The sequence below is a fragment of the Emydura macquarii genome, unplaced genomic scaffold (assembly GCF_026122565.2).
Source record: "Emydura macquarii macquarii isolate MOO-44397 ecotype Brisbane River unplaced genomic scaffold, CSIRO-AGI_Emac_v2 contig_3044, whole genome shotgun sequence".
NCBI lineage: Eukaryota > Metazoa > Chordata > Testudines > Chelidae > Emydura > Emydura macquarii.
In genome coordinates, this window is record NW_027133181.1 from 3,644,899 (window position 1) to 3,659,294 (window position 14,396).

Sequence of the window (14,396 nt, forward strand, 5' to 3'; positions counted from 1 at the left end):
GTCAGGGGTCTGAGTCACGTGGGGTTGCAGGAGGCGGGGCTCGCTCTAGTCACGTGTGAGCTCTGAGGGCAGCTGCAGCCCGTCTTCTCCCCACTGGTGGCGGCAGGAAGGGAGAGGCGCGGGCGGAAGAGAGCGCGGGAAAGCCTCAAGTCTGGCTCGGTGAGTGACCCCGGGAGCAGGTCGGGCCGGGCCGGGCTTGCGTGGGCGGTGGGGGGAGCCTCTGGTCGGTCTCAGGGGTGGGGAACCTCCGGTCGCAGGCGAGGACTGCCGCCCGACGCGCCTCCACGCGACAGCCTTGGGCTCGTTTGTTCCTGGGGACCCGACTCGACGGAGAAGGGCCGTGTCCGCCTGCGGTCAGTAACTCGTCGCCTCCAGCACGAGGGGTGCGGGACGCTGGGCTCGCCCTGCGGCTGCCTGCTCGACCGCCCTTCCTGGCCCCCTTGGCGGGAGAGCGCTTTCCCTGTCCTGGCCCGCAGGTGCCACAGTGTGTGCGCCGCTTCCCCCGCGCCCTCCCCGTCGCGTCCGTGTGTGTCTCGTTGGATCGAGCTTGTCACCGCTCGCTCACCTCCCCCGCTGCAGGGAACCTCCTTGACCCTAACCCAATCTTATCGCCGCTTTGGCTTCCTTCTCCACACCCGCGGAGGAAGATAACAGGGCAGCTGGTGTTCTCCGCTTGTCCTATATAACCCATCCCCTAAAACACTTAGAAAAATACTGTGGTTTCTGCTTGTCACCCGCTTGTAGATTACAGCTTACTTTGCATGTAGTCCAACTACTTGCTCGGTGTTTCCTCCTTATAACTTACGATGTTAAATTTATGCTTCACTTTTGAAAGGGTCTGCTTTTTCTCCAGTCGATCTGTTTGTTTAGTTTTGTACTTTGAACGAGTAAATGTTCCACTGAACTTGTGATCAACAGATATAAATCAAGACCGACAAGTAAAACAGGAATCCATACATAATATAATCAGAGCTACACGATGCTGCTGACAAATTATGTAGTACTTTTTGTTGAGGCTCCTGGTTTTTCTGCAAATGTTTTTATACCCAGTTGTGCTAAAAACATAGTTCTCAAATGAACAAAAAATAATCCTTGTGGTCTGTTTGTGATCTTTGGGGTCCCAGTTCTTGTACTCAGAAAGATATATGTATCATGTCACCTTGATACGAAGGGATATTTTTATCATGATCATGGAAGATGATGGGTATTCTGTGTTTCTGCTTTGAAAACAGGTGATAGTTTCAGATTGGTTTGTTGGCAAGAGTTGTCTGACTCTGGCACAGAAACTATACTGCCATTTTACGGTTCTGTTTACTGTGGCGTTGATCATGTAATTACAGCTGTGCTAATCTTCATAGGGTGGGAGTTGAGGAGACCTTTGTTTCTATATATAGAGAGAAAGTGCATATGTACATTAGCAAAGATGTATAATTAGTATTCAATATATGGATAAGTCAAAGCAATAAAGCCCGTGCTCCATACGAAGGACTCCAACAGTTTGATTATGGTAAACTTTAAGTTTCACTGTCTCTTTCCCCATCTTTGTCTATAGAATACTACATCTCAGCCATAATTTTTTTAAAACTCACAGTCTTGTAGTAGCGTCCCCCTTTTTTAAATCCTGGTCTACATTTCACCATCTCTAGAACTGTTTACAACTTTTGATTGAATGAAATTCAGAATATTAGTACACTTAGTCATCGTAAATTGTACTAGAATGTTTTGTTCCTCTTCCCTAAATGTCACCAGTTTCATGGCATAGTGTAAATGGTAGTTTTAAAAATAAAAATGGCAATAACTAATCACAATAGACTATTGGTCATTTCTCCCCTCTTATTCAATTTTGTAGTTAATATCCTGGCGATAAATTCATAGATTTTTAAGGTCAGAGGGAGCCACTCTGATCATAAAAGATACTTCTACATAGCCCACTTCTCACAGTGACGTTTATAATACATACATGGCTGGTCCCCCTAGCATAGGTGTAAATAGCAGTGTAGACAGTGAGGCATTGCTTAGGCCAGTATAGACATGCCTGAAGCCTGTGAGTACACACCCTGGTATATACCCTACATGGCTCTCTACCACCCAAGCAGTGTCTTCCTGTATACACAGATATTTGTAGCAGTGTAATGTGTGCTGCTAGAGCCTTCTCCTGCCATGGAGAAAGACCGGCAGCGGGGTGAGTCTCTGTCTATGGCTACACTGACGGCGGCAAATTCGCCGCCATCAGATCGATTTCTCTGGGTCGACTGAGCGGTCAGTGCAGACCCGCTCAGTCGATCCAGAAATCGATGTACTAAGACCAGCTATACAAATAGCGTAGTGCTGCGTCAACAGGAACACTGTTCCCATCGGCGCGGTGCAGTGAAGACAGAGTGCAGAAGAGAAGCTCAGCAGTCGACGGGAGTTACGCGAATTACGCAAAAAAACTTGCAAAACTCCCGTCAACTGCTGCTGAATCTCACAGGTAAGTGTAGACAGGGTCTCTGTTAGGGAGGAGGCAGTTGGGGAAGGCTTTAGCTCCCTGCTTCCTTCCCTGGCCATAGACTTCCACTGGTTCACATAACTACACAGTACAATGTGGACACAGTTTGCTATTCACTGCAGCATGTAGCTATGCATATCGTATGCCACCGATGCTGGTGTGCAGTGTAGATGTAGCCAAATTTGATGTGTAACGCAGGCCAAAACATTTCACCCAGTAATTTCTGCATCAAGCCCATAACTTCTGTTTGACCTATAGTGCATATTTTTTTGAAAGATATCCACTCCTGAGCTAAAAACTTCACTGCATCCCTTGGCAAGTTGTTCTAAAGGCTAATTACCTGTTAAAATCTGCATCTTATTTCTTGTATGAGTTTGCCTCACTTTGGCTTCCAGCCATTGAATCTCTTTATGCCAGATTGTAGAAAACCTATATTATCATAAATCTCTTCCCGATATAGGTATTTATAACTATGATCAAATCATCTCTTAACCTTCTTTGTTAAGATAAATAGATTCTTGAGATTAAGTAGAGCTTCTTAAGTGTCTCAGTGTAAGGTATGTTTTCCAGACTTTGAATCATTCATTCTTGTAGCCCTTTTCTGAACCCTTTCCAATGGTGGGGAGCTGTTACTCCTAGTCTAAGACCTCTTTAATTCAAATGGTCCTGAGCCGCTGGGTAATCCTTATGTGAATCAATGCAGGTGACTGAATACAAGGAATTGTCTCATCCTGTGGCCTAGCATCAGTTTTAATATGCTCCAGTTGTCCAGAAGTGTGGTGTGGGATTGATGCCAAAATAGATCTCATTTACTGATACCAAAAGACCTTCTGTTAAATATCACCAACTAGAAGCTCACTTAACTAGTGGGACGTGACTCCATTTGGAAATATTTTTTTTGCCACTTGATGATTGACATGCATGTTGCTATGTGGCCCATTAACACAAATGGAGTAACAGCCTGTGTAGCTATCAGAATTCTTTGCATGTAATTTTCGTGGGAGCTGAGCAGAATAGACAGGCAGTAATTTTTAGGATAATTTCAGAAATAGGTGAATAGAATGTCATAAGCATGGTAACAAAACACAGCAAAGGAGGAAAGACAATTAAGGTCAGTAAAACATTTACTAAGGAGAGAGCCAAGAACAGCTAGAACCAAAGCAACAATTCTCAGGGTTTCTAAATAAGTAAGGAAGCAAAATTTGTTTTGCAAAGAATGTTTGTTTTTTGGGATGGTTCTAACCTTGGTAGTGGGGCCTTTGCCTTTCATTTTATATGGAGGGCAGTATTGCCATAGTTGCAGCAGAGTTAAATCTCTCCTTTCTGAGCAAGGAGTAAAGGCTTCTGGTTCTGAAAGCAATTATATTGGTTTACCAAAGTTTTTCTAATCTTGGCATGTTGCAAGATATCTAACTTTAAAATCATGTTGTTCTTATGGTCCTCATATACACGTTTCAATATCAATGTGACTAACGTCATGTCTCAGATTATTTTATATGATTTAAGATGTTCACTGAACTAATTTGGAAAGATCCCAAAGTTAGAATGTATTGAAGTAGAGAGAGTGGGAATAAACCAAGCAAGATGGGAATCAATAACGTGACTTTAAGGCTTGCTGCTTGAGACTGGCTGGGCTAGGAATTAATGTTTCATACTATTGAAAAGCCAGGAAATTTTGCTTTCTAGTGGTTATAAAGCACTTATTTCTGTCCCTTAAGTTTTGTGTGTCATAATTTGGGACTGTTACTGATTCTTTGGAGTAGTAGTAGTTTTTTTTGGCAGGGGAGGATTATATTACAGAGATTCAGGTTTGAGTATAATGAGTCTCAGAATTTTTTATTTTTCTTTTTGTCTACACTAGACGGAATATCAAGGAATAAGTTCCTCTCCCAAATAGAAGCTTCTTATTACAAAAATTGACACATTTATTCTAAGTATTGCAGTTTGTATTTTGTTTCCGCATAACTGATGTCCTTCTATAAAGCCAACTACTGATTTGCAAAATACTGCATTATTAGTCTGTGAAGACTAATAACTTTTTGCATTTAAAAGAGTTTGCAGTTGGAGTATAGCATGGGCTCAAGTTAACAGCACTTCAGATACATAACTAGATGAATAAAAGAACTACAACTGCATAAATCAACCTCCTTTGTGATGTAGAAGAACTGTAAACAAAGTTCCTTAGATCATGCAGTGGGATAGAGATTTGGAAACATGCTGATAAGTTGGATAATCAGCATGTTTTATACAACAAATGGTATATTATTATAAACTTAATTCTTTTAGTTGATATTAAATTGTCTGTTTTCTTAGGTGTAGAAAAATCCTGAAACTTTCATTGGAAGATCATATGCTCTGTGACACAAACAATCACCAGGCTTAACTTTTTTGACTAGTGTACCAAGAGCACAGAAGTGGCTCCCCATTATTTCAGTAAGTGTAACTTTTTAACTAAAATTTTATCAGTTAACTACTATTTCCTTATCAAACTGTAACTTAAGTAAGAAGCCCCCTTCGTTGAAAGGGATGTTGTCATGGATTTTGATGCGTGATTTTCCAATCACATTCCTTAACCAACATAGTTATGGTGGCAAAATGTGTAGTGTCAATGCAGTTATACCTTCAAATAAGTCATTTTATCATTATAGCTTCTTTTGTTCGAGGAACTGGTATAAGCTACACTGGCAAATAAACTTTGTCTCCAATAGGAGGATTTACTGGTATGGCTTTATCAGCAAACACTTTCTAGTGTAGCTAACGCCTTAGTTACTGTCCCAGAGCTGCTAACTCTCAATTCACTGCAGCACCTCTCTGAAGAGCTGTTAATGTTAATTTTGCAATATTGTTTTCTTGGCCATCTAAGAAACCTGTAGGAGGAATCACTCTGATGAATCTGTGCGGTACAATTATTTAAGGTTGGCAAGAACAATCACGCTTTAAACAGAATAGTTAATTGGAGAATTAAGAATAAAATTAATTTCAGCCTTTATATTCTTTCAAAACTCACTAAGGACAGGGCACTCCTGCAGCATGTGTTCCCATCCTTAACATCAGACTCATGCATTTTTGTGGGGATCTGTTGTAATCTGAATGAAAGCTTTTGTTTTATATGTTGTTGTTGAAGGATTGGACTTTCCTTTCTGAGTTATAGCACTGATCACAAAGTTAAAGCCAAGCAAGTTTAATGATACATATTGGGACCATGTAATTGGCTACTGAATAGCATTCTCTTACTTTAGTAAATCAGTAATATGCCTGTCTCTTGGCTTCAAAGAGAATTGTAATTTAAAGTGCATTACTGCACAAGTTTTCTAGAATTTGTATGCACTGAGAAATGCAGGGAGAATTGATAACAGGTAACAAACCTCTGTAATTATGGGATTAGTTTTTAGATAATAGGATGCATAGTGCAGGGTTGACCAAAAGTAGCATGTCTGTTGTATAAAAGAGCTTTGCATGAAAAACTGGATTAATGATAATGGGGTCTTCCCAGATCTGAAAAGTATTTTCTCCAATCAGATTAGCTCATGTACAATGACCTCCTCTCAGCATGATAAATAGATGTTATTCCACAGAGCATATATGTTTCTCTTACATCTACAAGAAAATCAGTGAATACCCCAAGTTTTTTCAAGCTCGCTATCTACTAGGATTCCATTTCTAAAAGTAGGCAGCTTTATTGTGCTCTGGGTAACTTGTGTGATCAGGGAATTTCTAACTCCACTGAATAATCTGCTTTGTGTCCCCCAAGTTGACCCCTTTGTAGAACAAAATAACCTAAATTATAATTAAAGTGCATTCCTTCCAGATTATTTTCATGATACTGTTGTACACTGATATAAAAACATAACAAACTAGTCTGGGGATAAGGTAAGTACTTATCACTTTGGTAACTTTGGATAATTGGTTTTCCTTTGAATATGGAAATAATTCATTACATTTCTTTACAGGTTTGTTTTTGGTCTGAAACTTAACAGTATTTGAAATTATGATTAAAGTGTTTTTCATGTCTGTTTGTTCTGTTGTACTTCTGGGATCTCAAATTGATGTGTGCGAATGTAGGATACTACAGTGATGGGGGGACATATAAGTACCTAGATATGAACTACACTACATGGATTACCTAGTTGGAAGCCCAGCTGATTAAAAAGAGATTGTCGAATAGATCAAAACCAAAATTCAGGTTCTTGTTAAGAATCTTCCTGTAATAATCAAAATATTAATTTTTGATAATTCAAGGACAAGTGGTTTTGTTTGTATTTTAAACATTTTGCTGGCAATAAGCAATGTAGCTCATGGTAACACCTGAGAACCGGAAAGTGAAACTGACTAAATATATAGGTCTGTTTTCATTATCTAAACCATGTATACAAATTAATGAATTTTTAAAAATAAAAATTAAAAAACAAATTAAATGAAATTGACAACCTATGTTAAATAGGTTTATATTTAAACCAGAAAAATGCATTTAGTTTACATAAAATTTAATTTAGAAAAACAGTTTTAAGGTGTACATTTAGTGTAATCTATTAAAATTTAAATAAAAAAAGAGTAGTACATGTTTGTTGCTGACGTTTTTTAAAGAAAGTCAAACTACTGAATTAATGGAAGTCATTGGCTCTGCACCTGCTACCAGAGTTCATTGAAGTGGTAAACCGGTTTCTGACAGAGGTGGCCTCTTCTGCAAGTGCAGAAAGAAATGACTACAAGGGGGGAGTTGAGGTAGGGCTCTAACAATAATTGCTTTCTAACCTTACTGAATTGTTTTAAGATAAACATTCTATTAATCTTCAAATACATTTCCTCATTTTTTACGCTTTACATGTTACTGTATGATTAAAAAATAACTCCTCAACTACATTCATGATGAACTTTTGAGAGATGAGTGCCCAGTCTCCATGGCTGACTGTTGATTATGGTTGAAAAAGGAGGAGGGATGCCCCAGCTTTCCAGTGCCATTTGGTAGATCTCAGGAAGATGGTTGGTAATAATCTCTCCCATTCTCTAGAATCTTTATGCCAGGTGAAGGGTCAGAGTGTGGAATAAAGGGGCTTTAAAAGCCCCAGATCTGGCTTGGGGAGAATTCCCATGTTGCAGGAACTGAGGAGGATGACTACAAACTCAGGGATGTCAAAGTTACACTGGGTTCTGCTTCAGCCTCCAGAACAACTTAGAGTAGGGAGGGCACAAAGATGACTTAAAGGCTTTGAGATTCTGTGCTGTGCTTTTAACCCTGTGCATTTGCTTCCAGCTACCCTGCATTTTAAACAGCAGGGTCTTTAAGGAGGGTGCGAAGACACCAAAAGAGGGTTTGGAAGCACTTTACAGATTGATGCTAGTGTTACATTCTCAGTGGAAATCTGATTTAATTAAAATGAAAAACTAGAACCACCCAAAGACAGAAAATCCATAGGCCCTTTCCCTTACTTAACTAAAATGACTGGCCCCAAATTGGTCATAAGTTGAGGCTAGAACAGAAGGAAGAGATTGACATTAGCTGATGGAACTTGATTCTGTATTTCTTCTAGCATCTAAAATTGAAGGTCCAAATCTATACTTCAAATCAAATTTTACAGAATAGGATGCATCACAGTTTGTTGCATCAAAATGATAGTTTTACTTCTGCAGTTTTTCTATGGAAGATGAGAATTTAATTCAGGGACTGAATGAGGGTAGAAACTTCTAAGTTGTACCTTTTTGAACCCTAAAAATTATGCATTGCTGTCAGATTGTGCAAGTGTTCAAAATATGATCAGTTGGACTCTTGGGCTTTGCTCCCCTTTGCTTGGGTTTGACTGGGTTCTTTGGACTTGACTTTCCCTCGGAGGGTCCACTGTGATGCCTTGTTGGGCTTCTTTGCCTTAGCTGCTGAGGCTAAGAACAAAAAATTGGCTGAGAACAAAAAATAAGCGATATTCTTCCAAAACCACCTATTTATGGCCTCACTTTTACGTATTTTCTTCTTTTAGATGTTAGTTTGCTGCTAATGGGTGTGAGTAAATTGGATATTTTATACAGACGGCTTCTCCTCACTAAACTTTTCATCCGAGGATGGGGAAGGCCAGAAGATCTGAAAAGGTGATTATTTTTCCTCTCAGAAAAAAAAAATCACAGAATATTTCATAATTTTAATCTAAACTTTATTTTAAAGACTATGAACAAGTAAATGTTTAACTTCACTAAAAATATGATGTTTTATTTTCAGTGTTCTAAAAAAATGTAAAACATACACCGTAGGAGTAATTAGACTTCAGAAACTAAATAAATATTTTTATTGTTAAATTAATGCATTTATACACTAAACTATTTTGTGGTAAGGAAAAAATGTATGATGCTGTTAAACAGTCTTTGTTTAAAAACAAAGAAGACAAAGAATCCAATTAATGGTAACTTAAACATGCTAGTGTGGGCTAACATTTTAAAAGATCTTGCACACAAAATAAGGTTAGAAAAGAACTAACTAGGTTTTTCTCTTCTCTTTTACTTAAAGGCAATAAAAAAGTCAGTTTGCTAGATATAAACTTTAAAACATACATTGTAGGATAGGTATAGATACTGCTTTCTCTATTTGGTTTCTCTTGGGAAAACTGGTTAAGTTTTTCACATCTGTTTTTTAATGAGTTACAGCGAGAGAAAATCACAGAACAGGTAATCATCAAGTGATCCATTTCCTCAGCCATTCCCAGCCTCTGGCAAACAGCAATCCCTGCCTATCCTGACTAATACGTTTATGGAGGATAGGTCCATCAGTGGCTATCTAGTTCTTTTTTGAACCCTGTTATTTTGTTGGCCTTTACAATGTCGCAATTCACCTGCCCCACAAATAAATACTTCAGCTTAGTTTTTGGAAAGTCTTGCTACCAATGCTGAGTGCTTCTCTGTAGCTGACTTTGAGGGTTTTCCACAAGTACCTGGAGGTCATTGCTTCTTTTCTGAGAAGGAAAGGAATTTGAGTCTGTCCTTACTGGGTGATCCAAGCTAATCACCTCAACATGTGAATGACTCTCTGTGTGAGTAGTCCTGGATCTCTTTGCTGCATTGGGCCTCAGTCAATAGAGCAAAGTCCATGCTCACCTCTTGTCAGATCATAAAATTCATAGGGGCAGTATGGACTCTTCGCTGGCAAAGGCCTATCTGTCACAGGACAGGTTTCTCACCTTTCTAAGCCTTGTCAACAGCTTAATTCACACCCTTAACGTTGGTCAGAACATGCCTAAGACTATGGGTCACATGTCCTCCTGCTCCTACATGACACATTTGACAGACTTCACTTGCACTCTATACAAAGATGGTTGAGATCAGTATATTTACCCAGCAGGTACCTCTGACATGTTGGTCACAGTCCCCCAGGAAGTCCTTTCTTTGTTAGATTGGTTGAAGGACCCACTACATATGTGTAACAGAGCGCCTGCCTCCTCACTCGTCCCCAGCATGACATTGGTGACAGACATGTACAATAGTTTGGGGAGCTCACTTAGACCACTTTCAGACCCAGTACCTCTACCCCACCCCCACCATCCCAGGAAATGAACCTTCATATAAACACCATGGAGTTGAGAGCCATTTGTCTAGCATACATAGTCTTTCTCTTGGTGCTTCAAGGTGCCCTGTACCAGGTGCTTACAGACTTAGAAACAAACAAGAAGGAAATGATTTGTTGCCCCCATGACAAGAGATGATCCACATTTGGCACTAGTGCATCATCCACCATCTTACTAGCAGTCCTCCACCTTCCCAGGCTACAAAACATCCTGGCAGGCCATCTGACTTGGCGGATAATACTGAGTGACCATTCAATAGCTGTCCAAGATGGCATTCTTCAAGACATGTCTGCAAGACAGGTGGTAATTCCCAAAATTGGTTCTGGTTGGATGTGAATAGGTCAAGAAGTGCTGCAGGTTCTGCTCTAGAGGAGGATCCTGTGCTGGCTCCCTGTTGGACTCTCTTCTGAGCCCCTGGCCACCAGCTCTTGTATGTTCCCCCCGACCCCTGTCGATTCCCCAGATGCTGAGAGTTTTCTCAAGAAGATCAGGCAGGATGAAGCCATAATGATGATAGCCCTAGTATGGCCTTGTTGCAGCTCAATTCCTGCATATGACCACCCCTCGAGCCCTCCCCATCCATTCGGGCTAACAGTCAACTCTCCCTCAATCCCTGGAAAGATCGTGTCATTTTCTTGGAAGAGAGGAAGGTGATCAGGAACAGTCCCACGACCTGACCTTATTAGGGCGTAACCATGGAATCGGCTGCACCTTTGGCTCCCACATCATATATGAGGAATGTAACTGACCAGGGGAGACGAAACTCCCCAGCAACCAGGAAAACTGCAAATCGGGTGCTGGCACGAAGCCCATATCCCATCCCTTGGCCAATCAGTTAACCCTTCATGTCCCATTTAGTCCATGAAGAGGGGTCTTTTCCAAGCCCCCGCTGAGAGCCTCATTGCAACCAGCCTGATCTGGTCCCGACTCTCCCGCTCCCGTGTCTTCCCCCCGAGTGCGAAATGTGTTTTTGCCGGCCGAATCGAGTAATGCTGTGTGTTTTCCTATGTCTGTGTGGTGAGGAGTCAACTATCAGTCTGTATTTTACAGCTACGTTGTCTAACTGCCCGTTTGTGTCTTGCAGTTAACTGTCTGTGTGAAATCTCTGTGTGTCTGTGTAAAAGCATTCTGTCTTGTATTTAACTGCCTCTGTGCCTTGCAGTTAACCGTCTGTGTAACCCCTTTCTGTGTCCTGCAATTAACTAATTGTCTGTGTAGCATAGTGGTAAGTGTCCCTGTCTGCTACCTGGGAGACCAGGGTTTGATTCCGGGGCAGGGAACCACTGTCTGTTTAATATTAGTTTAGGTCTTTATAGTTAGTTGCCTGTTTAATACTTTCTTATATCAATTTATGTTTTGTGCTTAATTGTTTTTATATCCTATTATATTAGTCTATATTTTATAGTTAATTGTTTAGATGAGTTATAACTAGTTAAAAATCTATATTACTCCTGTTTTTATAATAAAACTCATTTATTCCCTAACTGACTCATTATTGACTCTGGGGGATCACTAACCTGTCGGAACAGGCCTGTACAATTTTGGTACTCGGACTGCATGCACCTGTCGTCATGGTCCCTGATCATGCTTCCAACACACCCAGACTTGAACACACAACGTGCGGAGAAGTCCTGCACCTGGATCCAGCATCCCTTTATCTCACTGCCTGGATGCTGGTTGGCTGACATCTACTGATAGGACCCTCTCTCTTTAGCAATTCAAAACATCCTAACTTGCAACAGAAAGTACTCCACTGGGCTGACCTATGTTGCTCAATGGAAGTGGTTCTCTGAGTTTTAGAGAGTCATTTTACTCCATTAGCTGCCATTCTGGAACTGCCTCCTCACCTTAAAACATTCAGGTCTTTCTATTAGCTCCATAAGAGTGCACTTCTCATCATCCTCCAGGAGAAGGCCACATTGTTTGACAGGCTACATTTCTTGAGGGTCTCATTCATGACTGGGACTGTTCATCTTGGAAAAGAGATGACTAAGGAGGAATATGATAGTCTATAAAATCATAAAAGGTGTGGAGAAAGTGAATGAGGAAGTGTTATTTACCCATTCACATAACACAAAAACCAGGGGTCAGATATTGACATTAATAGGTGGCAGATTTAAAACACAGGAAAGTACTACTTCACACAATGCAGTCTGCCTGTGGAACTCATTGTCGGGATGTTGTGAAGGCCAAAACTGTAACTGGGTTAAAAAAAATCAGATAAATTCATGAAGGATAATCCATCAATGGTTATTAGCCAAAATTGTTAGGGATGCAACCCCATACTCTGGGTGTCTCTGAGTCTCTGACTGCCAGATGCTGGGACTGGATGGATCACTTGATAAATGCCCTGTTTTGTTCATTCATTTTGAAGCATGAAGCATTGGCCACTGTCAGAATATTGGGCTAGAAGGACTATTGATCTGACCCAATATGGCCGTTCTTATGTCTTTCCACCAATTATGTCTCTCCTGGAACATCAATAGTGTTTTAATAGATTTGATGAGACCTCTCTTTTGAGCCCTTGGCAACCTGTTTCTTGTACCACCTCCTATGAAAACTGCCTTCAGCCAGAAGAACAAGAGAGATTCAGGCCTTTGTGGCAGGATCACCTTATACAGTAATCCACTAGAACAAAGTGACTCTAAGACGGCAACTGAAGTTTTTACCCAAAGTGGTTTCTGACTTTCCTCTTAACCAGATGATCCCACCTACTTGTCGTCTTTCCCAAGTTTCACATGATCTGGGGAAAAGCTAAACTGCACCACATCTTGGTCGTTGTTAGGTTTCTTTCTTGCTATCTGGACAGAAAAAGCTTTTTAGGAACTTTCCTAGATTATGCGTAACATTTGATAAGGGAATAAAGGGCCAACCTATCTCCACTCAGATTGTCAAAATGGGTCTAGGACTGTATTAAGACATGTTGCATAGTGACCCATCTGGGTCGAGTTGGATCTGTTCCACCAGATCTCAGGCTGACTATGTGGCTTTCTTGTGAAGTGTCCCAATCCCAGAAATTTGAAAAGCATCTGCCTGGAGTTTAGTTCACGACTTACTCCAGCATTGTTCCCTGGTGGAGGACTCTAGATCAGATGCCTGTTTCAGCAGAATTGTCATGCAGTAACTATTCCAGTATATTCTGAGCACCTGCTTCTTGTGAGCAACCAGAAGTGCAATGCAGAGTGACAGTCTCTCAAAAAAGAATGATTACCTTACAATAACTTTGTCCACACGTCTTCCACAACCCACTCTTCTTCCATACTTTGGCAGTCTTTGCCAATTTGGATTTGGTGTTAGCAAAGGAACTGGAGAGTGGTTGCAGCCACCCCTCCCCTTTATGTCCTCTACTTCCACAAAGCACAGGCGCAGCCTCAGTGGACAGTGATATTCAAAAAGATTTTTATTTCATGCATGTGAGCCCATTCTTGCCAGAAGTCGAATATATGTGGAGAACACATCTTGAAGAATGAAGTTACTGTAGAATAAGTAGTTATTCTTCTGTTAAAGTAAAAAAACTCCTTAAAACCTACTACTAAACAGATGTGATCTTTAATTAAAAATATATTCAGAGAAAACAATGTTTTGTTTGGACTTAGACATTTTTATGCAACGTTTGAGATCTAAATATTGCAACATTGTACTAATATGTGTAAACCAGAAATTTACTAGTCTGTTCAGATTCAGTGAAATTCAAAGAACAGACATCATAAATGGTTAAAGGTAAATTCAATTTTGTAGATTTTTTTTTTTTTTTTTTTTTTTCCCCAATTTTAACACTTAAAGGTATTTTAATAACAGGTAAGGAAACCAGCAGTTGAAACTTCAAACTATGCTTTCTGTGGACTGTAAAATGAGTACTGTCCATTTTTGATCCTTTTATGGGCATTAAGACAGTTATATTTACTGATTTTTTTTTTTTTATTTTTTTTTCCCCCATATTGTGAAAAAGCATTCACAGTTTAAAGATAATGAGCCAGATCAACCCTGTTGAAACTCCACTGGAGTAAATGACTGTATTTAGCATTAAATGAGATTTTGTTTGTTAGATACCAATCTCATCTTCATCTGAAGGTATGTTGGGAATTTTCCATACCTCAACCATACTTCTTTTGTTCTTCATTATGTAAAGTGCTCATAATTTGTGCTGCTAATATTTAACTAGTGGTAGGAATCCCCAGTCTCATCCTAAGAAGTCCTTGGGATAGGATTGCATGGTTACTGCTAATTTTGGCTGTTGATCTGTTGTATAGCAAGTCACTTGAGGATTTTGGCCCAATTGCGACTGACTTCATAACTTCCATTCAGCACTGTCTCTATACATTGAAAATAGAATAGGGGAAAACTTCATAGCTGTTCGTTGCATGTAC

The 14,396-nt window shown here is 40.2% G+C and overlaps 1 protein-coding gene across 1 annotated transcript in view; it reads left to right on the forward strand.

Moving 5' to 3' along the window:
- Nucleotides 1-38: 38 nt before the first annotated feature.
- The window catches only part of ABHD18 (abhydrolase domain containing 18), a 41,571-nt gene continuing 27,213 nt past the window's right edge, over nt 39-14,396 (forward strand). Inside the window, exons 1-3 of the mRNA XM_067530201.1 lie at nt 39-159; nt 4,802-4,921; nt 8,458-8,566. Coding sequence (XP_067386302.1) covers nt 8,475-8,566 — 92 coding nt within the window. The 5' untranslated portion in view covers nt 39-159; nt 4,802-4,921; nt 8,458-8,474. The remainder of the gene's footprint in view (nt 160-4,801; nt 4,922-8,457; nt 8,567-14,396) is intronic.